The sequence below is a fragment of the Monomorium pharaonis genome, unplaced genomic scaffold (genome assembly GCF_013373865.1).
Source record: "Monomorium pharaonis isolate MP-MQ-018 unplaced genomic scaffold, ASM1337386v2 scaffold_347, whole genome shotgun sequence".
NCBI lineage: Eukaryota > Metazoa > Arthropoda > Insecta > Hymenoptera > Formicidae > Monomorium > Monomorium pharaonis.
The window spans coordinates 1-25,744 of record NW_023415634.1 but is presented as its reverse complement, the minus strand read 5'-3'; the positions used below and the strand labels follow the sequence as shown (position 1 = coordinate 25,744).

The 25,744-nt window shown below is 30.4% G+C and overlaps 3 protein-coding genes across 5 annotated transcripts; 2 read left to right on the top strand and 1 right to left on the bottom strand.

The window, feature by feature from the left end:
- Positions 1-248: 248 nt before the first annotated feature.
- Positions 249-5,232, top strand: LOC118644212 (glycerol-3-phosphate acyltransferase 4-like; the record flags this gene model as incomplete). 3 transcript variants are annotated; one of them, XM_036294607.1, is given in 9 exon segments in its annotated part: positions 249-539; positions 640-777; positions 859-993; positions 1,812-2,048; positions 2,550-2,783; positions 3,374-3,489; positions 3,627-3,768; positions 3,861-4,069; positions 4,150-5,232. In XM_036294607.1, coding segments are annotated over 9 exon segments (1,590 nt in total), but the record flags the coding sequence as incomplete, so codon positions are not given.
- A 2,250-nt stretch (positions 5,233-7,482) lies between these two features.
- Positions 7,483-20,846, bottom strand: LOC118648277 (dedicator of cytokinesis protein 1-like). Its single transcript, XM_036294604.1, is given in 28 exon segments — positions 7,483-8,694; positions 8,779-9,049; positions 10,423-10,548; positions 10,941-11,056; positions 11,172-11,362; positions 11,365-11,480; positions 11,955-12,254; positions 12,352-12,575; positions 12,658-12,937; positions 13,016-13,147; positions 13,326-13,573; positions 13,733-14,009; positions 14,217-14,567; positions 14,659-14,849; positions 15,176-15,274; positions 16,228-16,349; positions 16,352-16,575; positions 16,760-17,060; positions 17,063-17,081; positions 17,175-17,390; positions 17,498-17,878; positions 17,951-18,084; positions 18,087-18,135; positions 18,205-18,361; positions 18,510-19,258; positions 19,489-19,505; positions 19,508-19,729; positions 20,542-20,846. Coding segments are annotated over 28 exon segments (6,012 nt in total). The 5' UTR covers positions 20,585-20,846; the 3' UTR covers positions 7,483-8,238.
- A 511-nt stretch (positions 20,847-21,357) lies between these two features.
- On the top strand, positions 21,358-25,742 carry LOC118648276 (COP9 signalosome complex subunit 8-like). The gene is given in 7 exon segments (XM_036294603.1): positions 21,358-21,432; positions 22,209-22,241; positions 22,685-22,761; positions 24,617-24,795; positions 25,485-25,655; positions 25,658-25,681; positions 25,684-25,742. Coding segments are annotated over 7 exon segments (618 nt in total).
- Positions 25,743-25,744: the final 2 nt, after the last annotated feature.

Genomic DNA, 25,744 nt, shown 5'->3' with positions numbered 1-25,744 from the left:
TTTATAATATTAAACTAGATTTTTAAAATCTTTAATAATAACAGTACGTTTTTTTCAATAACTTACATGAAAAATGTAAAAACGAAAGTCTTTTTCTTAATGTTTAAAAAATAGTCGTAAAAGAAGTTGTTTGTTAGGATCCTTAAAAATTATATAGTTGTCTGTAGAGGGACCACAAACTTAAGTCAAAGGTACAAACAATTGATGATACGTACATTTTATGATCGATCACGTTTTCTGTATTACAGTACGGCCGACAAAACATAGAGAATGTAAGGAAGAAAAACGGTACTCGGAATGAAGATATGGATGAAGATCTTACTACAGAAGAATGTGAGTCATCAATGATTACGGAAAAAGATTCAACAACAGTGTTGCATAAAATGCAAAACGGGAATGTGAGCAATTCGGTGATAGCCAGGTCAAAAGACTTAATCTTAGTCCCCGAGCCAGAAATGCACAGTCACAATCACGAGAATAACGATGACGAATTAAATCTTAAAAATGATAAAAAACCGTCAATGATTGTTATCAAAGAGGTAAATTTATAAGAAAATAAATATATATGTAGAATAGATTATATTTTTGTCGAGTTTTATAAAAAATTAGCCACATTTTTCTTATGTCTGAATATTTTAGGATAGTCTTAATTCGAAAACTTCTCTTGAAACGCTAAAAACCGGATTTGCACCGGCGAGTTTGGATTACATCAGAGCGGGCTTTGAAGCCATTATAGAAGATGAAGTGACTTCACGTTTTGAAGCTGAAGAACTTAAGGTAATATTTTATCGACTGTAAAAATTGTATTAATATTTGTGTCATTGACACATTTGAATAATTTATCAATGTATCCAATAGAACTGGAATCTATTAACTCGAACGAATAGACACTACGAATTTATCTCCTGGAAGTTAACTTTTATATGGATGTTTGGATTTGTCATGCGCTACTGTTTTTTGCTACCACTAAGGATATTTATCTGCTTCATAGGGGTAAGTTTCATATTTATATTCCATATATTATATCTAATGTGCAGGGTGGATCATTTAAATGATCATCAGACGAAAGGTATGGTCTGTGAAGGAAAACAAATAATGAGAACAAATCAATTAAAAAAATTTGTTTAATGCTATATTAAGGTTCTTGTCATTTTTAAAAATAAAATGTGATTTTTTGATATAATATGATACTTCTAATTATTTTGCATATGAAAGCAATAAAATTCTGAAATAATCAGTAGTTTAAGTGATATGTTGTATTTTATTCTAGCCCATAAATACCTCGAAAATTATTCATTTTTTGGCTATATCTTAATATCTTAAGATCTTACATGCAAAATGATAAAAGGAAATATTATATAAAAATAATATAAGTCCATAAAAAATTAGCTACGATCATCATGTAACATTAAAAAATTGATTTTTTAAAAATAAATTTTATCACTACGTTATTTGTCTCTATTCACATAGATCATTCTTTTTGAAACATTTTTGCTTTGACACGAAGTTTCAGAGATAATAGTTTGTAACTCTTTAAATGGTTTACCCTGTATATATCATAATAGAGATGAAGATGTAATAAATGATTAAAATTGCGACAACCAATTTTCCTGTATGAATTCTATTTATTTGACGACATAAAATCAGTTTTTTTTAATAATCAAATTTAGATAGTGTATATTAATCTTGTAAAAAAAATATAATTTTTAATATTTTCGCATTTTTAAACATTTTAAATTTGTGGCACTGTATACTCAATACTGAATATATAAATTTGAAATTGTGTACGTATTAATATCAAAGCTTCTTAGGTACAGTATCTCGTAGTTGTAACATTTTTTATCGGCTTTCTACCCAATGGCCGCATAAAACGTTGGGCGAACAACCAAGCCTCCCTTATTGCGTTCAGAATAATGTCTTGTTCTCTCTCGAGTGTGATCACGGTCCACAATCCCGAGTACAAACCAAAGAACGCAGGGATGTGCGTGTCGAATCATACGTCCACCATCGACGTCTGCATTTTATCCACGCAAACGACATTTTCTTTGGTAATATGTCGTGGATGAGGCAATATATTTACGAGTTAAAAGATTTTAAGTTTTGCATCATCATTGTTTCGTCATAGCGAAAATGTCTTTTATTTGTTGAGAGCTTTGTACTATCTGTATTTCACTACTTTATTTTCGAGAATGGTAGAGGAACAAAGTCATGATATTTATAACATATGTGAATATATATAATCTATATCATATAATCCGTATTACTCAAACTGTATAAAACAGACAGTATACGATTTTTTATTCATAATAACATTGGATACAAAGATATAACAATTTTCTCATGTAACAAATAAAATAATACGATTTTGGTCGGTCTACTTTCATATATGTTCGAAGAAGTGTGTTACTAATGTTATACAGAAATTGTTGCGCATTAGTAGTAGTGTTACAGGTAACGTCTCCTGTAACTTTGGTTTACAGGTAGTATCTACTCAGCAACGATAGAGAGGGAATCCCACGTTTCTCAGGTGCAAAGCTTGTGGTTTACAGGTGATGTGGCTGACAGTGTGTACTGCAGTAGTGGGCTACGTTCCCGAGGGTAGTTTCAAGCGATGGCTCAACTACAGAGTCTCCATAATGTGCTTTGCTGTCTTATCCAGTGCTCTGTCTTCAGTCATCACGTACAACAATCCAGAGAATCGACCTGTTAGAGGCATATGTGTAGCTAATCACACATCTCCTATTGACGTTCTCGTACTAATGTGTGATAATTGTTATTCATTGGTATGTTTTGGCTTATGGAAATTGACATTTTTTTATATTGCTGCTTTTGTGCGCAAACACGTTTTTTGCCTTGCCTACTCATCATATTTTTCCAAACAGCTTTAAAACGATTATCATTCAGCAAACTGCATGAACATGCTTGCATTTTATTAATTTTGTTGCCTGCATTTTATTAATTTCAATAAGTTTGTTTTCATAATTGCTTTATTAAAGTATTCTAAAAATCGTACTCTTAATCACAAGTTTGTAAGCATTTAATATATGGCTAATATTGACTTCGTAAAAATTACATTCTAAAAAAATTCTAATAATAATTTCTAATAATAACGTACAAAATTAGATATATGAAAACTAAATTTCAAATCTATATAAAAATAATAAATTCTATATTTAAATAAAATGTTTGATATTAATTAAGAACATATTTTTTTATATTTTTATATGATTATAATTAATGATAATACGTCGAAGCAAAATTGGCCATTTTTAATCACTTTCAGCATCTGTAATTCGAAGGAAGTGTACGATTTTTGGAAAGTAATATATGTAATTTTTAATGCATGTTGTTTAATTTACATTTTTTATTATAGATAGGTCAGAGGCATGGTGGTTTCTTAGGAATTTTACAAAGAGCTCTTGCCCGTGCCTCTCCACATATATGGTTTGAACGCTCTGAGGTTAAAGACAGAGAAGCAGTTGCGAAAAGGTGCGATTATTTTAATGCAAATACGTTTTCCTATCATTGTCTTATCCTCTTTTATTTCATATTCTACAGAATATAATATTACAGAATATATTATATTCTACAAAATATAATTGTAATGCATATTATATTACGTGCAGGTTAAAGAAACATGTATCAGATCCCACAAACCCACCGATACTTATATTTCCGGAGGGTACGTGTATCAACAATACATCAGTTATGCAATTCAAAAAAGGCAGTTTTGAAGTGGGCAGCGTTATTTATCCTGTGGCTATAAAAGTAATTTTTATTCATATTTCTGGTGTATAACATGTATTTTCTTTGTTATACTTTTTAAACAAATATTTCTTGTACTTTTTAAAAATATATAGTACGATCCAAGATTTGGAGACGCATTTTGGAACAGTAGTCGATATTCAATGTTACAATATTTATATATGATGATGTCCAGCTGGGCTATAGTCTGCGATGTATGGTATCTCCCTCCAATGTACAGGAAGGAAGGAGAGAGTGCCATTGATTTTGCGAATAGAGTGAAATCTGTGATAGCGCGGCAAGGTGGTCTTGTCGATCTACAATGGTATGTTCGGAATTGGTTTAAAGCTTCATAGAAAATGAAAATTTTATACTAAAGTAAAAATTACATATTTATTTCGTTAGGGACGGCCAACTGAAGAGGATGAAACCGAAAAAGGAATGGAGGGAAAAGCAGCAAGAAGAATTCAGTAAACGATTAAAAGTCGAATAAATAGTAATATCATTTCTAGTCATAGCTTCATAATACGCATATTGCGTGATATTTGCTTAAACAAAATCATTTTATTCAATTGGCTCCTTCTGTTACATATTATTTCCGCATACGTCATAATAATGAGGAAAATCTAGGTGTCCCATTAGTCTGCTTTAAATTTTAGATATAAATATTTCCGCAAATATGACAGTTTGCACTTTTTTGACAAATTTCTAGATAAAAACCATTGACATTCTGACATTATGCAAAGTAATGTAATATTATACATTTGCACCATTATAAATGTAATTTTTTAATTTTGTGCTGAGTAACTACTGCAGCTTATACCTTGAAAGATTCGAATTTTCATTTAAAGTGCAAATGTAATATTTGCTAATTTTTAATAGTAAGGTTCGATAATTACGGCATTACGAATTTATTATTTATATGTGAAATGTATAATTATATTAAAACGTGTGATATTTTTTGCATGTGAGTGTATGTAGCATAAAAAAAATTTCCGATTATTCGTACGTACTAAATTATTGGACGTAGTTAGATAGTTTAGATAACATACATTAATTTTCTCTTATATATGAGAAGAAAAAATGTTATAGTTTTTGCTATAGTTAAAAAAGAAACGAAATATTTATTCATTTTTCTGTCTAAAGATTTAGGTGAAACAATTTATCACTTCAGGTTACCTAGAAATATTACCAGGTTTTCTAGAAATACTGTGTACACGATTGCATTATGTTATTTTTCTATTAAAACTGAATAGCATCTCAATATACATACATATATATATATATATATATATATATAAAATATATATATTTTCTACTTTTATATTTTACATACATAGAATGTGAACTTTTTTAGCGTTCTATATTGCAATGCATGTCAATATAATATATGGTTATGAATTTAATGTATAAGTGAAAACACACGCGTGTGCATATTAATGTATCTATATAGATGCAATTCAAAAGACTAGGTTCAAAGGAACAAAAGAGAGGAAAAGTTATAAAAATATGGAAAGACGTATTTTCTCACACTTCCAACCAAAGTTAAATAGCAGTTTTTAACTAAATGCTATTTTACTATTGATGGCATTATATAATAACTATTAGTAAGTTAAAAGTAATAGATGTTATTTATTTATTTATTTATTTAAATGAAGATGACATCTATTATAAATTTACACTATTTGTTATATTTTATATTTTGGCCTAATTCCTATTATAATTAAACGAATTGTAGTCGATACATTTTTTATGAAAGAGAAAAATTTGATTAACTGTTTCCAGTATTAAAAGAATTATTAAATTTATTTTAAACTTATTTTCTGAGAACTTTTAAAAAAGATTAATATTAATTAAATGCAATAATTGATGTTAATAAGACGATACATTTATTACACGAAGAAAATCGTAAATCGATATATTTTCTGAGTTCATCTTTATCGTAACATCATATAATGTTATAAAACTAGTTATAAAACATGCACGAATCCATTTGTTTCGTCAAATTAGATTTCTAAATGTCATCACGTACTATTTGTAACATCACTGTAAAATTTTCTTTATAAGAAATGGTATAAAATATATTTTTATAGCAAATAATTAGTCAATAGCACATAAAATGTAACTATATTGCTTATATTAAAAAGTAAGGATTTCTGGGATTATGTAAAATTTTGTTTTTTTATAAATAAAATTGATTTGTTATATAGCATGTATATATATTTGTTATCGGTTAGTTGTATGAAAGAAATGTATAGTATGTATGGATTTAATATTTTGAATGGCACTTGTTTATAATTAATGTCTGTCGATGTAAATGTAGTTAAATAAAGTTAATTAAAATTAATTAAAATATGTTAAATAAAAATTGATTTGTATGAAAATATGTTAAAATATATAATAAAAAAAGAAAAGATTACTTCAATTTATAGATGGCATATCAATTTTAGTATAATGGCATATCAAAAGTAAATAGAGACATAGGTATGACAGACACATTTCTTTCTCTATCTCTCACGCACACCCCCCCCCCCCACACACACACATAGAATTTGGATGAAAAATAGCGGACCCTTGCCGTATAGCGACTCTGATTCTAATTAGAGGGTCTGTATAAGTAAAGAGTAATTAGGAAAACAAATGGCATTAAAGTTATTTTTAATTTTTAGACTTTCAGTATATTGTCAGTTTGTTTTCTATTACATAACAAAATTGGTATCAAAGCTAAGAACTGTATTCATAAATGTTCTGTTCAAATATATGGCCATATATATAAATATATATATATATATTTGCTTCTTTCAGAGCTGTGCACTCCGCAAACAAGTAAACAAGTTGAACTAACGTAAGAACAACTTTGAATACAGATCTTTGTTACATTATTTAGCAAAAGTAACAAATAACCTTTCAAGCTCTCTATTTTTTAGCATATATTTTTTTAATCTTCGTATGCAATCAAATATAAATATATTACACAATACTATACTTTTTTCAGCGATATATATAATGCTCTAACGCTTTTAATAAATAAAGCACTAATCTCTTTGGTATGAGACTCAAGTGATGAAAAGGATAATAAATAACTTGTAACGTTATGAGCGACTATTTCTGAATAATAAATTTTTAGAACGTGTTGTAACTAAAAAACAATGCAAAATCGGCATTCTGACGGGTTACAAAGTCCTATAATTATAAGATTATAGATTATAGCTCCTTATGTAATCGACTTAAAACTTTCTGATTTTATGCTTAAATGGGAAGCAGCTTGTCATGGTATTGTATGACTGTATTGTGACTACATAATCAACAAGTACATTATTCATTTGAATGAAACAATTATGCAAAAGCATATGCATTATGATTTGCTGCATACTTATTCTTATTGAATATATTTGTAAACAATCTCTCAATATTTTGTGTGTATTTTTTAGAAATGTTAACATATAAGACTACAGTCTCGTTGTTAACAAATATGAAAAATGACTTATATAAACATTAATACATATAAATGGTTTTACCACTAAATCACAATGGCTCTTGGTAATATTTAAATAACTACATGTCGCGATTGAATTATAACTCCTCTCATTTATGTTATGAAAATCAAAATTTGTGAAATAAATTAGAATATCGTAACAAAAAATAGATTGCAAAACATTAATTGTTCTCATTACATTTAATGCATATTATATTATTAATAGCAAATATCCATTCAAAAATTGTTAGTATAAAATGTAAAAAATTTCCAAAATTTTTATTACAATTAAAGCTATATGTGTGTATACGTTTCATATCAAAATTTATAAAAAAATATATATTTTTCATGAATATATATGTCCAAAGTTATATTGAAATAAAGTCTTTTATCGAAAAAATGGACGTTATTACAGTATGCTATGTATTGTAATGGATATTACAGCAAGCATGTGAATTGCAATGAAGCAATATTGAAAATATTAAATAAAAATGTGCTTATTTAGAATGAACGATTGTTAAAAGCAAATTTCACAATTTTTCGTTCTTATATAAGCACCATTCTCTTTTTTAAAAATAATTTTACAAAAATCTTAAATCTTTTTGTGTGAATATATAAGAAAAATATATAATGCATTGCTATACTATCAGATTATGACGTCATTATAGTTTTTGTCACATATCTGCATAAATTATAAAATATTGTTTTTAAATCCATATTAATTTTTAGATTTCTTTGTCAATGACATTGCTCATTCATTATAGATAAAACAATACCTTTTGTTATACAGAATACATTTGTTAAGAACTTTGTTTCATAATAGCTTATTTGCTAAATCGCGAAAGAAAGGCACAAAGAAATATATTAAAATGCTAACTCTAATTAATGGTAACTTTTCTAAAGATCGATGATACAAAAATCAATAAAGGATGCTTCTATAAATGTGGAAGGATGCTTATTTTGTTCATAACACTCGATAAGGTGGACAATGTGAGGCGTCTGCGGAGTTTTACATTACATTATGCAATTGATGAATCTTCGACAAGTGAGTTTTCGACATCATTCGAAGCAAGCGTGTTCTTGTTCAAATTGTGAGTCTGTCTTTTTGGTTTCGGTGGAGGTGTTGGCGGTTTGGAGTTACTGTCCAGATCATCATCGGTAGGCGTTGGCAACTTGTTTTTCCATTGTCCCGAGGACTTGTTTAAATTATTCAAGGTTGAACATCGATTGGCGGACAGCTCGTCTGGGAGATTGCAATAATCAGCTTCGCGCATTTTAATTGGTAGAGGCGGTGGTGGGTCGTCTTCGGATGCTGTACTGTCAGTTGTGCCGATACTATCTCTATTTCCCTTCCCTAAACCGCTTGATTCTAATCCATTGTTGGTGTTTCTTAGATAGTGAGATTGACCGGACCAACGATTACTCATTCTTCTTTCTTTCTCCGCTTCCGATCTCAAAGGACGTTTTGGTGTGAGCTGTGTGCAAAGAAGCATGTTCTAATTATGTTCATTAAAAAATCTCTCTCGCGAGCAACAAAATAATTTTCATAAAATCTTTACCTCTTGTCGAAGCTCGAATATATGTGTCGAGTGTAAATTAGATATTAACGACGTAACAGATGATGCTGTTTGCTGAATAGAGCTATGTGATATTTCGGTCGTGGTATACCACTGACTGGTTGGCTGATCAGTTTTTGTCACTGTGGCAGAGTCACTCTTTCGCGAACTTCTACGCTTTGAATCTTTTTTCTTGTATGTTCCTGGACTTGGATTTCCTAATGCTTTTTGTAAGGATGCTGTTGATAAGATGTGCGAACGCATCGAGTTGCTCCTATGGATAAAAAATCCATGATTAAAAGTGTTATTGATTTTAAAAAATTTGTAGCTGGACAGATAAAAAATAAAGATCAACTACTAGCGACTGTATGATGTGTAATTCATGATTGATTAAATAAGCAATTATAAATTTCACAATAGAATAATTATCAAAATAAAATTTTCAAATTGTATGTGTACACTCATATTTCACTTATTAAGGATCAGCATGGCAATAGAAATTATATAAGAATATTATAATCTGGTAATAAGAGAAATATCCAATATTAATCTAGTAATAAGTACGATGTCATTCAAAAACTTTGCAACAATCTCGTAACACAGGTGTATATTTTTAATTACCTATCGTAGTTTTATTGTAGACTTAGGAAGTTTAGTAGAGATTGCCAGTTGAAGGAGATATATATTCCATGGATTTATGACAATATTGTGAAAAATGCAAAACAAAACCATGCAGATAAAAAGCAAAAACGGATGGAAGATATAAAAGTGTTAATTATAATCATAAACAAAACCAATTGTACACTTTGTATACACATTTAGAATATATATATATATATATATATATATATATATATATATATATATGTGTGTGTGTGTGTGTGTGTGTGTGTGTGTGGTGTGTGTAAATTTACTTACAGTCATATTATATGTAAAGAAATATAGCTATGTAGCGCTCAAAACGATTTTTATTGCCTTACATGCTTTCAATGTCTGTATTTTAAATTTGTTAGTTTAAAAAAATTGTTTTTGTAGATTTTTTAATGCCATTTATTTAATACTTTTATAACTTTATTATTTTATGAATATTAAAACATATGTATACATAAAATAACAAATTAGATTAGTGCAAATTAGTGCAATATATCATAAGATATATATTAATTTGTTTTCTGTATTGCATATAAATTAACAAAAATAAAACAAGCAGAATATTAAGCATTGTGCATGATGCTTTCATTAAAAATGTAAAATGTAAAAGAAACATATATGTGGGAATACTAAGTGCGAAGAAAGGATAATAAGGTATTATGCGAGAGTTTATCAGGTCCAACAGCAATATTCCTGAAATCATATTGTATTCTTTTCTATCATGTATTCTAAACGGCATTTTATATTATTCATCTTCTATATAAATTTAAAACATAATTTTTATAACAAAAATAAATACTAAATAAATCCGTGCATTTAATTGATTATTAATTAATAATTAAATATATATTTTTTACAAAATTCAAATAAATACATAAATATTTTGTTGCTTTGAATGATCGGGATTAATTATACTACATCTAATTCTATCTACGAAAATGGTCTGACTTTTAGTTAGTGTTGAAGTTAAATTAAACACTGGTATGATGATGTTACCTTGACAAATTGACGCTTTGAGCATTACTTGGAGATGTGTTGTTGTTAAAATTGAACGATGTAAGCGACTTGAACGTTGCAACTTGGGATCTTGTAAGTGAGGATACCCTGTAGCGAGTTGCACAGCTGAATGGGGTAGTTACAAGTAGCTATAAAACTATTTTACTATTTTATACTGCTTTATCCAGAGATCACAATGTTTGATCCTGAACGTTCTGTATAAGGTAAGCACCCATTCATCATTGATTTTACTTTATAATACCACTTAAGAATATGTCTTCCAGAATAACCAAATATTTTGATATTTGATGTAAGATAATGTTAACAACAATCGGGTTTAATATTGATTTTTTAGGGTAGTTAAAAATACCTTTTTAAATTATCACCTTATTTCAATAATAATGAACGTGATATAGCAATAACATGCTATGCAATAGTTATATCTGTGTTAGTTATGATAAATAAATTTATTAATAAAATAGTAAGCATGCTTTGGAAGTATGTACAGAAAAGCTTACTCTGAATTATTCATATTTGACTCGGACAAACAGTGATTATCTCCTCTCAAGGTCGAGGTCGGTGGTCTTCGCATTGTTACGGTTTGCGTTAGGCTTTCAATTTGTAAATCGCAGGTCTGTGTTAGAATAAATTATAGATTTAGAAATCTAATGCATTGACTCTTGATATTAAAGTTAGAAATCTTTTAATATCAATGTATTAACTTGATATTTCAACAAATATTATCTTACCCTTTTTCCATATTTAGCTTCTACTTGATTACGCATCGACATGAAACATTGTTCTAAACGTTGATGAAATGGCGCCAACTCGGTGGGTGCTCGTGCTTTGTGTAATTGCAGACCTACACTGAGTAGAGGGATTTGTTCTGCAATAAGCCCCTCTAATTTAAGAAGATCTGAACTCTCTTCCGGATGACTATTTTGTACTCTGCATTAAGAAAAGCCTTTTCATAGTTATCAATACCACCCATCACAGCTGGATCTAATATGCCATTCAGTTTCATGCTCAAAGGATTCAAAGGAAGACTGGGATCACTCCTGTATAACAAAATAGTAGTTACATAAAAGTTTATGTAAATAATGATGAACATATAATAAAGAAATGAATTGAAAATACATCTCATGACAACAGCTAATCTACATTTTATAAAAATGGTGAAATCTAAAATCAAAGTGATTAACTTTAAAGTTGTTTTCTTTGTTTTTATAAAATGTGGATTAACCCATTGTTGTCTTTAATTTTATTTTAATATTATTATATTTATTATAAATTATAAAAAGATATGGAATAATATATGTATAGAATAAATTCTGGATAGAAATGGTCAACTTACAGATAGCAGATTTTAGATTTAATATCAAAATGCAACCCAAATAAGCTTTTGAGTTTTTAAGAAATTAATTAAAAAGTTGAAAATTTTAAATTATAAAATAAGATTGTCATAAGATAAGATTATAACTCATTTCAAAAGTGATAAAATTAACATATGCATAGAAAAATAATATACAAACTTGTTAGCAATAATAAGATCTCTCAATGCTGTATTTGTAGCTTCCATAGTTTCGATCGCATTTCTTAAAGGACTGACTAAATATGTTTCGCTAGATGTCACAGGAAACCATCGAAGAATTCCTGGCAATGGATAGCTTGTAACAAGGACCGTTCTCTCCAACCACAACGAAGCAAATTCATTGCTATTGTTAGTAGTGATATTTACTTCTTTTTCCTTATCGTTGTTTGCCACAATAATTTCTTTTTTCGGAGCGGGTCTTGAAAATCTGAAGCGCTGCACATCATTTACACGATGATATCTAGAACGTAAAAGTACAATAATGACCACAGAAATATAATATAATAAAAAATACAAATAAAATTTTATATCAACTATATTTAATATTAAATACGTACCTTAAGACTGCTTCCGCAGTAACTGGTTTACCACTTAAACGATGCCTTTTCTCATCCATAAGTGGCTCTACCTTATTGATTTGTACATACTGATGATATGATTCCAGCATTTCAGTGGTGGGCGGAGACAACTTATTCATTTGCTCTGCATTTGGTAATTGATTCAGCGTTCTTGTACAAAAGTCGCTCAGTCGCTCATATTCTTTTCCTCGATAAATAAACACCTATATCGCAAATATATATTGTTAAACATAAATAATAGAAACAAATATCAAATCCAAGATGTTAAACAAACAGTAAAAATACCTTGTTTTGAAGAAAAGCGGGGTGTCCTTTGCCATAATATGCAACTCTAAAATATTCTGGTTCAGGTCTTAATTGTTTCACTATGCAATCATAAAATTTCGCCATGCGTCTTAATAGTACGGACAATTGCAAGTAATCGAATGTTTCTTCTTCATATTGCGAAACTAATTCCTTACAAACGGCAAGAGCGCATTCCCACATTCTTCCTTTGTCAAAATAATCGATAATGTCGTTATACAATGCTTCTTTCAATTCACGATGTGTTTGACATAACGGATATCTAAAAAAAATATGCAAATAATTTTCTCTCAACAGGTTTACCATAAACTATCTATTAAATTCTAATTAATAATATTACCTGTGGGATATTAATAAAGGTGACAAAGGCTGATCACTCCATGCTAACAATTGGCTGTGAAGCTTTAAAGAATAAGCTGCTTCTGTATAATTATCGCATTCTAGATGTAATTCACACAGCTTATTCACATATCTGTGTAAAAATCGAAATTATTTAATATATTTTAATACATACTTATTATTTATATTAAATCTTTATTTATAAATATTTCAAATACTAAAAAAATGTTTCATGCGTTAATTTAATTAGATTTAAAAGATACATAATTAAAACTTTAAATTATAAAAATAAATTAATTTTTTGTGATTACCTAATATACATTTCCTTTCTATTAATCTCAGAATAGAATTCCAATAAGTTTACAGTACAGAGCATACGATGTTCTTGGGATTCTGCATGAATAATATCGCGATATTGTAATAAGCGTTCCATGAGACGAGCTATAGTATCTACAAAACGTAAGCCCTGCTCTCGCATTGTAGAATGTTTTTCGCATAAAGAACCCATAACATCAAACCAAAGTGTACGAAATTGTTCATCGCCTCTGCCTCCTTCGACCTAAAAACAAAATTCTGATAAAGTAACTTTTCACTAATTAACAAAGTAAACAATAGATAATTATGTATACATAAATAAGTATATTGTTCTTAAACAAAGTAAATTTTAATTAAAAAAACCCTGTCACAGTTTTAAAATTATATATACAAAATACTATACCAAAATATCCAATTTTGCAATCATTTCGTTTTCATATTCTGTAAAATTAGCTTTTATATGAGCGGGATCGCGCTTAGTATCTCCATATCCTTCTACTATACGTGAACTGTAGTATTCGCATTGCATCATATCGAAAAAGATAGGTATAGTAGCTTTTCTTAATTCAGTATCAGGTATTAATGCCATTTCAAGGATAGCACCAACTAAAGCAGGCACAAACAGTATTTTGTGTTGGCCTAAATTGAACCACATAGATCTAATTTCGAATACGGTTGCTCTATAATGTAACAAATAAATAATATTGAGATTATTTTATTTATAATATTTAATAATTGGAACTATACATATAGAATGTGTCAACTAAGAATTATTTGTCTCAGTGCTAAAATTTTCTCAATGCTGTATTCTTTCTATTTGTAAATCTTTTACTGTTAGATAATCTCGAAATGTTCTGTGTAATTATTATATTACATAAGAGACGTACCTGCGCATATCTTTATAACGTTTAATAATACGATTTCGTTTAGCTGATGTAAATGTTTCTAATTGTAGAGCAGGTTGAGTTAAGAATGCAATAGCGCAATGAAAGAAATTTGACCAGGCTTGATGTTCAAATTCAGTGAAAAAATAATCTCTAATTGTGCCCGAGAAATACCGCAAGGAATTCAAAACAATATTATTTTGTAGCATGATCATTTCACACCAGTCCGCCGGAAATACGCTTCTTGAAACCAGATCTTTAAAGACTAATAATATCTCCATAAGAAAGTCAAGTAGATCAATTTTTGTTCCAAAATGATTAATGTACACTTCATAATGATGTTGTGTCATTTGTCTAAAAAAAATCAAAAGGGAAATAACAAGATCAGTCCTTGCTCTTCTTGCAATATTTAACTCTTTTTTTAGTTTTGGACTCTTAAGAATACCTGAATATCGCCAACATTACTGAAACTAAGTTTCCAACTAAAGGATTTTCTCTGTCCATTGATATAACTGTCTGTATAATGGTGCGTAAGGCTGTCAACATTATCTCCTTAACGTCTGAAACTGTGCTACCTACGTCTTTTCTAAAAGTTAGTTCCAGGATGTCAGATAATATTTTGACACATAATTCCACCTAGAGATATAAAAAGCAGAGATAAAAAGCAGATCGCTTTATAAATTATATCTACACCTATAAAGTATAAAAAGAATTATTACGAAAATGCATAAATCTATATCGAAATTAGTGTGCGATATAACACTCTACAATCTACATCCATACAAAAAATAACTCACGTAACGCGTATTACCAATGCTAAAATTGTAATGCATCACAACAGACATAAGTGCAAAATACATTAAGTTTCTATGTTAAATAGTTTCAAAATCATGATGCCATGAACGCATTATTCGTCTTCACAGGAGATTTTGGAATTTTCTGGGCTTATGATTATAAATTACCTCTTCGGAGTAGCCGCGATGTTGGTTGAGCCGATGCCGATTTTCGCCGAGCAACCTGGCTACCTTTGCCACGCTCTTTCCAGGCGTACTGGATAGCCCCTTTAAACGCCATTAACCAAAACCAAACCGTACAAAAAAAATGAAACAACCCTTGTTAGTTGAAAAAAAAACATTGCCATCTTCTAAAGACGTACAATTACATTACGGATAATTTTCCAACACCAATACAGAAAAGGCGCAGTATCGTCAAACGCAGTATAACATATCAATATCAGTAGAAAATTGTAGTACATTAGAAAAAGAGAGATTATATAATATATAATAATTTAACTAATATTATCTAGTAATGTTGAGTTTTCTGGGTCATACACACTTCATATCAAATAATTTTATGCAAAACTCTCGCACAATGCAGGATAAATATTATAGAATAACGGCAATGGACAAACACATGCTACATTTCAAATTTCAATCTCTTTCAAGTCGTATGCTCCCTTTCACATGCTTTATCAATCAAGGATAAGTAAAGGATGTTTTTCAATACCTTATATTTTCAAATAATGCAACTTACAAAATTATTTATTACTATTAAATTTTCTGAAAAAAACAGTTTATAACATAATTGTTTTTTTAATGAAAAATTTAAAAATTAGCTATCAGATTTTAACAGAGAATATAATTATAACAAACAAATCACAAATGCTTTACAAAAAGAAAAATGAAGAGACATCCTCTATAGAAAGAGAAGTTTAAGAGAAAAGATCCATAGAAAGATGCGTGGCGGAAGGATAGCAGGCTGCACGGAAAGCACAAACAATGACATTTATCATACATCATGTTGGACAATATTAAATGTAAGTAAAAATTTATGAATTTGGTCAAATTTAGTTATATGAAAATGTGTAGTTAGGATTCATCATGAAATATTGCAAAAATAAATATATGAGTTTACATTATTTTTTTGTAAGATATAAATAAGTGATGAACATTCCATTTCGCTTAAACTGTAAGTTAATAGCATTAAAAAATAGCACAACTTTGTAACGTCTCACCTCCTCTTTGGATTCCAATAAGTCCCTCACAAGTATAGTAATTCTTGGTAATAAAATCGCTCTGCAGTCTACATTTAAAAAGAGCGGACTATGGACGATATCGTTTACTGTCATCATTTTTGTTTGGTTAATCTACCTGTTGGTAGGGTCACAAGTAAATCTGTTAAAATAGTGCTCAGTTGTTTGCCGCTATAAACTCTTAATAAATGAGGTATTGTTGTTGGTAGATATTTGAGACAGGCTCCTTGAACTAACAAAGTGCCATCTGTTTCATGACTCATGAGATTAACGATAGATCGTAATAAATCAGTTAAAGTTTGTGAGAATTCCTCTTCATCCTGATTTAACCTTTGAAAATAAATTACAAATATTTATTAAGAAAAATGCATGTCGTTCTTAAAAATGTACTCACATCCATACATATTACATTATATTTATTGCATTATTTAAACAGTTTTATAAAATATTTTATTTATGATTATATATAAAAATTATATATAAAAAAATATATGTAATGACAAATAAAACTTACTCAGTAAATAAAAGACGAGATTCGACAATAAATCTCATGCAATATTGTAGACTTTTCATTGTCTTAAGCAATAAATCTCGTTCTTGACCATCACCATTGCTGACATTGTCTATACGCTTGCGCAATACCGCAATTAATTTCTTGTATGCGAGAGTCGCAGAAAAACTTTCAGAAATATATAAATCTAATACTGGTTGGAAGTGCTGATACTTTCTATCGGATACGAGTCCAATAATATATAAAAGGCACTCAAAGACCATGTCATCGTATACATCACTGTCTGAATTGCTCATTAAGATGTAAATAAAGCATCCAAAACATCCTGTGAAAAAACATAATGCTTATTTAATATAATTACCTCTTACAGAAACATTATTTTTTTATATATATAGTGCACATTTTCGATTTACTGTACCTGCAAAAACTTCACTATTTCCTCCCCGTCAACTTTCATTAAAGCAGTTAAAGATTCTTTTAAGTCGGTATTGTGTGATGCCCAATTAAGCAAACCTAATAAGTCTACATTTTGGGTTAATTTAGTTGAGCAAATATTGGTCGCTATCAAGAAGCTATCCTTACTGCTTAATGTTAATGATCCTAAACTTGGCTTCTTTTCCATATTTAATTCAGCCTAAAACACACACACACACACACATGTAAAAATAAAGAGGAAGTAAAATAAAACACATTAAAAGATATTAAATTTTTCGTATGGTTTCATTAAATAAATAAATATACCAGTTCTCCACGCGTTGATGGTAATTTGAAATAAGATATATCATTCTCCTCATATTTCTTCTGTTCTAATTTGTAAACTAACAATTCATGCTGTATATCTTGTAGAGTCGTTCCATTGCGTTGCATTAATCGAACGTAACTTAAAGCAAATGGCTTTTCAGACTTATCTTTCGCTTCATTAGAACTGCGATGCTTAAACGTAAATTTTAAGTGGGCAAGTTTAAATTCTTCTATAGGTATGGCAATCTTAAATGTTTCGCACCATCTAGGCTTGTCTTCATGATAATAAATAACGCTATGGTACTCGTCAATTGGTGATGCACCTCCACCTAATGTCATAACTCCGGGGATTGCTACACCATGTTCATTACATACTTTCACCTATTAAAAGTTATGAACACATATACATATGCACTACATTATAAGAATATGCGGAATGCAATTTTTTAAAACTTATACTTCTACCAACCGTTACTTCTACATTTTGTCCGTGGATTTGGAGCCCTTGCTAAATTCACCACTAATTAAAGTTAGGTACAAATCGTTACGTACATCACCCGGTAAAATAACTTCTGGGAATCCCATTTACGCGCAATAGCAACATTACCGAGTACTAGATGTGGATTTTCATCACGTACCTTTCCATAAATAATCAAAATTATTGTAGAAAATATTTATTTTTATCGAAATAATTTTACTCCACTCACCTGTTTTGGATCACCTCTTAACAATTTTAAACTAGTCCATAATCCTTGTCCACCTGTGATATTAGTAATATTACCATTGACATGTTTCTGTATATTTGCTTCTTTTTGCGCAATAATTCTACGTAATGTGCCATCAAGACTGTCTTTCTCACAACATCTGAAACAAAGACAAGAAACCAACAAAAAAGGTTCTACCGTAATTTTGTAAGAGCCATCATAACGCTCTCTTTTAATGTTTGCTTCAATCGTGAACGTCGTACTATCAAATCATGGATAAAGTCAAAGTATTCCAAGTATGTACTTACTGTACAAAAGGTATAAAATGATGTTGCTCAACATCACCTTCAAGCTTGCCAGTAATAAATAAAGTAATATCCATTGCAGCTACACCAAACGGTCTCCTCATACTCTCTGTGCTCTTGGTCCTGGTCTGATTCGCTTGTGCTACACTCGAGCGACGATGGTCCGGTTCTTTGGCTTCCATACCGCCTATTCTAATTACGTAGCAGGCTAAATAGACTTTGTCCCTCATCAAATCTCTAGAACCAAGATCCGTGAACAATACTCTAAGATTGTGCAATTGATCAATATCCCTTGCAAGTCCCTCTTTGCTCCATGAAACTACGTAATTTTCCGTAATGGCTTTCATCTCTCTACCATCGTACAAAGTCAACAGCAGTTCCACATCCTCTGCCATTTTACATACAAAGTTTCTCACACTCACGAAGAAGATATGCGAGTATACAGGTACTTGTGGTTTATAGGGCTTCTTTTCGGTATCATTGCATGCCTTTCTTATCCTTTCTGCAGCAATCTCGTGATGATAATACAATTGAATAGTACTTGTCTCCATGGGATTTAGAATGTTTCCGTGTTCATCTCGAACTACCATATCCAAACCAAGCAATTGATTTCCAGTGTCTATTTTCGCCGTTGCCAATCTTTTCATATCCTTCAACTCGTCTACCGTCAAAGTACCACTCAAAATTTTGCTTCTGTATCCAATCGCATCCAGAATTTGCTGCTGCATCGTTTGAAAGTGCTCGGAATGTGTCTACATATACAAATTTATCAAGAAATGAGAAAAGTCAACAGCCAAATAAGCAATAATAATAAATTAAAAATTAATTTAATCTCAAATAACAAAGAATGTAAATAAAACAAGTAAAAAAAACAAGCAAAACAGATTAATCAATATTATCAAAGTATATAGTACAGTATATACTCTCTCAATTTTCAAAAATGTGAATGCAAATTGCTTGTAACAAGCAACTCCATACATACCACATACAAATGTTTCAATAATGGCCCCATTCTCTCAAGACGTTAGTAATCTCTTGCACTAAGTTATCCGTAATCGTTGATTTCTGTAGGATATGTATGTAAGTCTTTGGAAAAATTCCACATGTACCCTTCAACTTGCTGCGTCCATAATACCAATCTGTGCATTCTGCAGATATTTGTACAACCTCTCCGACTGTTAGACATATTGCATGTGGGATTGGATGTGCAAAATTATGGATAGCTATAAATAAAGTGATAAAATATAAAAATAAATATAAGATATCTGGGATTTTTATATTCTAATTAGTTTTTTGGTAAGATTTTAAAATCATAACTCTTTGAAGAGTTTGTAATGTCCTAATAAAAATCTAATTTTATCTATTTAATATAAAGCTCATGCTTGATTTTGGCATCTAATAATTTTTTTAAATTGTGTAAAGAATATTTCAACAAAATTTATTGTAGAATATTGTTCTCTTTATATAAATTTTGGAGTTATATATCTTCAGAGAATTTGTATGCACTTAATGCTATATCATAATTTAAAATTAATCTTAAAATGTAGAATTTGTATTTCAAAATTCATTACATTGTTAACTTCTGTGCTAAGTTTATAAAAACAAAATGCAAACGTAAATGTGGCGTGTATACAGTGTTTTTCCTTATCGGATAACTAATATGCATTTCAATGAAATATTCATCATTAAAAACAATATGACATAATTAAAAGAATTATTTTTCAGCAACAAGAATTTCTTTCGATCAACTAAATTTAAGAAAAAAGGGAATATCGCGCGATGTTGTCGAGCCAATTTATTTACATCGCTCGAATATATTGTTACACAAATATTGCGCGCAATGTCCATGCATGAAATAAACTGAAAAGTTGGGTATTCGACCCGGACGTGAGTCTATTAGGGAGTGGAGAACGCGCACGTCCGCCCGTTCAGACGATGCGTCGAGAATTTATCTGAACTCGGGGGGGCACCTCCCAGGATGTTGGTTTCGCAGTGACAGGTTATTCAGACTCGTTATAACGAAACTATTCCTCACCTACTCCCGAATATTCCTCAATCCGCTTCCATGTCATTGTCATTTTCACCCAAGACACTTAGCACCTTTAAGGATATTTAGGATAATTACATCGCGACTCATACTTTGCCAGTGCGAATAAAGTATTGCCGTTCACTACCTTGCCATCTAACTACGATGTCCCGAAGCAGGATGTTGCTTTTCTACTATACATTGCCACAATAAAGAGAATGACAGGGGACGATATGGAGAAGAGGCAGGGAGAGGCAGGGCGGTACAGTGTACCCTCGCGAAATGTTGCGTATCTTTCTTTCGATGAGTTTTGGAACGCACTGATACAAAGAGAGAAAGAGCGGTTACGAATGTTACGATTTAGCTTGTTGTCGATAAAACGTGGACATTGAACTGCGTAGTCGACGTCTTATGATATCTCAATTCTAAATAGTAGGTAATGTCAACAATTTTGTAGTTTTCTTCCATGCTAAATTATAAGTGATCGAGGTGGATCAGACAAACAAAGAATAACACAGGCACACAAAAAAAGAAGAGTGATCTTCCGATGTCAGAATTGCACTATCACTCACCATTTTCTGCGTGCAGCAAAATTATTACGATTTTCAAAGTTTTTTTAAGCCATTTCTTTTATTTAAAAAAAAAAAGGTGAGTAATGGAGCAATTCTGCCACCGAATTCGTGTTCAGCACATCAAAATACATAGAGATTGACCAATGAGGTCCCAGTAACAGATCACTTTTCTTTTTTTGTGTGCCTGTGTAATGAATCCTTCAGTATGCTTTGTCTATATAATCTATTGTAATCTATACTTTACTTCTCGACTATGCACTGTCTGAACGTTTTTGAAGAGTGCTTTGAAAATTTAGAGTCCAGACAGTCCGGTTGTTCCAACTTTTTGGTAAACTTATCTATCAAATAAAATATGTGTCTATCTTTCTCTTTCTTTCTAAATAAATTAAATACAGATAGATAATATAAGTACTTGCTGGGTAACCTTTTCAATAAAAACGGAACATCGAGTGTTTGTAGGAGAAAGTATATTTAATATAACCATAATAACTTTTACTTTATTTTTATGTAATTTATTTAATTTAATAATTTAAAAAAGTATTATGTTAATCTTGCATTTAAAACAGTTATTTGTGAAGTAATGTTTACGGTTAAATAGTACAAAATAAAATATAAATATATGTATATGTTCAAAATTTTATTATTATGTGTAATATAATTCATGTAGACGTAATTATGATTTGTTGTATCGTGTAAGAGATGGCGCCTGCTATCCCATTAATGTTTCAATCCGCGCACGTTGAGCTCTGGAGCTACAAGAATAGCGCAATTAAAACAATGTCAACAATCTTACATATTGTTATTAGCTACATTCACTTTTCAATCGTTATTATTATAGATATTATATAGATTAATAATTGTTCTCATTCGATGAGCGTCCAGTGACTCTACATTTATCAACATTAGGAAAGTTACCAACATTAGATTGCACAATTCTTTTATAGAGAGAGAGACATTAAGTGAGAACTCAGCTGTTCGCGTCCGTCGCGTCATCGCGTTTCGTGTGCCGCTCTTGCGGTCCCTATGTCAGTGTATTTTAAAATTTTGTGTCGAATAGTTAATAAAAATCATCATCATGGTGTCCAGCACATTTGAGCTTAACAGATTGAGAACGAGTTAGAGATAACCGAACTAGAGGTGAGTCCCAAACACATACGAGCACCTATTTTGTAGGTTATGTTGTTATTGAGGATTTTTTGATTTACATCTAATCCTATTGAACGATGTATGTCATTGGCAAGAATTTGATACCTTCCGAAGAATTGCTTGAAAGAATTATTTGAAACTTTCTTAATCTTCTTAATGAGGGAACTATGCTTTTCTTCAATCCTCTTAAGTGACAGAAGATACAAATTCATTAACCACTGTCTGTAAAGCAAAAAGGGATTGTAAATTTTATTCGACAGGTAGGCTGACTTCTCAGCTGGCCTCGAAAAAATCAAGAAGTGATTTTAAGTCTATCTGTATGCAGCGGTGTGTGTTAATGCATCATCTACATTCGTCATTAATTCATTTGTTCTTTTTATGTATCAAGTAAAATATAAGATTTTTAATCATTTACTTATGTTCTATTGTTTCAGGGTATTAATTCTTCGAAATATACACCTGCAAAAGTTTATATGCGACTGCTGGCTATCTATCTTCATCAGAATGATCTGTGAGTAGAAAATCTTTCATTGTTTGCCATTTAATTGACTTCTTATTAAGATTGTTATATTATTATTCTTCAAATAGATATTTTGACAAGTTGATGTACTAAATATTAAGTAAGACAATTTTAAGCCTCTTGAGAAAAATATTATTTTTGCATCCAAAAAAAAAACTTCTTGCAAAATTCAATTTTTTTTATTTATATCTTATTGACAGTCATTTTTATTGTCTGAATAATCTTACTTTTTGAAAAATTTGGAGTTTCTTTTTTTTTCAAACTTTCATACCTAAATTAGGGAACCTTGGAGTCATTTTTTAATATGTATTTATTATAAGAAGTTACACGTTTTATAAATAAACTCTTTTCTTTAATTTGTGATTAATTTTCAATAATTAAATTTTCTATTACATTTTATTTTTTGTCAAAATTAAATATAAATGTTAGTTCTAAAAATTTGAAAGTTTATAAATTTTTAGAGATTTTTGAACCATTTTAATTAGAAGAAAAGATAATAGGTGATCACAGATGCGAGATATCCATAATTGAGCTAAGATAGCTTTTTTTATTATGTGTTAAGTAAAGTTAATGTTTTAAGAATATTAAGTTAAAGCCAAAATTTGTTTTATTCTGTTTTTCTTTGATAAAATTTTATAATTTTTTCGATAGAATATAAATACTTTTCTTGAATACACATGACAAGTGAGTTTTTCGATAAACTTGCGATGAATATATTTTAAGACTATTATCAACGAAATTTTTTTAAAGTCAATCGTTAAAAAAGACTAAATTGAGCTTTTCTTAGCAGTAAAATGACATTTTTCTATGTGTAGCGATTTATATGTGTAACTTTTATTGAATATCGATGTTATAGTTTAACAAAGACTATAAAAAATAGCTAAGTACGCAGCAAGCATATTTTAGAATTTATGTTGGGTGGATATATTAACAAATTTATAAGATCAATTGTATTGATTTATGTTGTTATTAATACACGAGACATGATATTTTCTTCAAGAGAGTAATAGGGGAGACTGAAGTTAAAAGTAACAGGGATAAGTTGTAACACCTATAAAAAAATGTTGAACAAGATGTAGGCTATTACAAACTTCTTTTTCTTACGCTTTTATATCTTTCATAATATTTTTTTTTATATAAGTGTTACAACTTACTCTTGTTATTTTTAAGCCTAGTCTTCCTTAGTCTTCCCTGTTAGATTTATATTATTATATAATAATATTTAAATAATTGTATTGAATTTATGAATTTGAAAGAAAAAAGATTTGTCTTTAATGAATAGTTTATGATAATACTAAATTTTTTTTAACTACAAGTGTATTTAATCATGCAATAATCGCTAAAGTAAATAAATTCCTCTACAATATAAATATTTTTTATTTCCTGGTGTATGTTTAGGTATTTCAGCTTTCTTTATCAAATTTAAAAATACTCAATCTCTATTAAAAATGATAAAATTTTTTTCTTTATATTTCATTTGTTGCTACATGAACAGATTTCCCTTTTATTTTGCCACACAAACGGATTTCTCCTATTATTTTCGAAGGTTTCTTGAGATTGAGTAGTTTTACCTACAATCGAGTTATTCCTATTCTTTCGCGTTGCGCTCGGTTTTGTATAATTATTCGATCAACTTGACTTAAAGATACTTTGAGAGTCTCTCTAAGCTCTAATCTCAATGATGAACATTTTAAGTACAAACGTCGCATAAAACATTTTCACCAAATCAAATCAAGACGACGATTCACTCACGGTCGATCCTTATTTTTTCATGGTGCATCGAGTTCGACAGTGCGGTTCTCCTTATCGATAATTGTTCGCTTGAATGAATGATTGGTAATCGTAGGTGCAACGCAAAGTACCTTTGGAAGCGAATTCCCGCGGACGTGAAGACCGCCCACGAGGAGCTCGGACGAGTGTGGACGGTAGGGCAATACATGTGGCAGCGTAACTGGCCCGCGGTTCACACGGCCCTTAACGTAGAGTGGAGCGACGACATCAAAGACCTTATGATAGCCCTAAAAGGTAAGTCAGTCAGTAAGGCAGAAACAAATAAGCCTAAGAGCTAATAAATAAACGTTTTGTTCGCGCTCGGACATCGGAGAATTAGCGACTTCGGTTATTAAATTGTATTTCTTATATTTTTCTTGTATCAAAAGATATTTATATATATAAGAAGATATTTGCACGTAGCAATACGTAATTATCGCAAATATCCCCCTTCGATGATTACTTATTATATAATAACGACAATAAAAAAGTTAAGTTATAAAATTATTATTCAACGTTTGGTTGTCTTTTGAATGTATCAATATGTAAATTTTAATATATATTTTGTCAATTTACATACGGCTCACAATTATTGCAGTGAGCATTTATTGAGCTTATATAAGAGAATGTTTATATTTTATGAATATTATACGCGGGTCAACTCTTCATGTTAACCACGGCAAGTTGCTTTCCTTATTTAGCGCCCTACATCTGTAGAAGCAAGGACTAAATCTGTACTTTATTATAATTAACGACAATCAATTGTTATTAAACCCACCGTCTACATAATTATCGTTTACAACGCCAGCCGATAATCGATTATTCAAGCGGAACCTGCCGGGCACATTGCAGTCACTCTTAACTCGAACTTCTCGTACTTTATTGAGCGAAAGGTGTTTTCTCTACGCGCTAACGGAAAGGATTTCGACCCCCGATTTTTGCAGACAATGTACGAGAACGGCTAATGAGGCTGATATCAAAGGCGTATTCCTCTCTAAACTTGTCGACCATGGCGACGATGAGCGGAATGTCGTTGGACGAGGCGCGGCAGGCCGCGATCGACAGGGGCTGGAACGTTGACGGTACCATAGTGCAGCCGTGCAAACAGATCGACGAGGACAGTACAATCAATCGGATAAGATCGCCTGACGGAGGAGCAGCTGCAGAAGCTCACGCAGTTTGTGTCCTTCCTGGAGAATTGAGG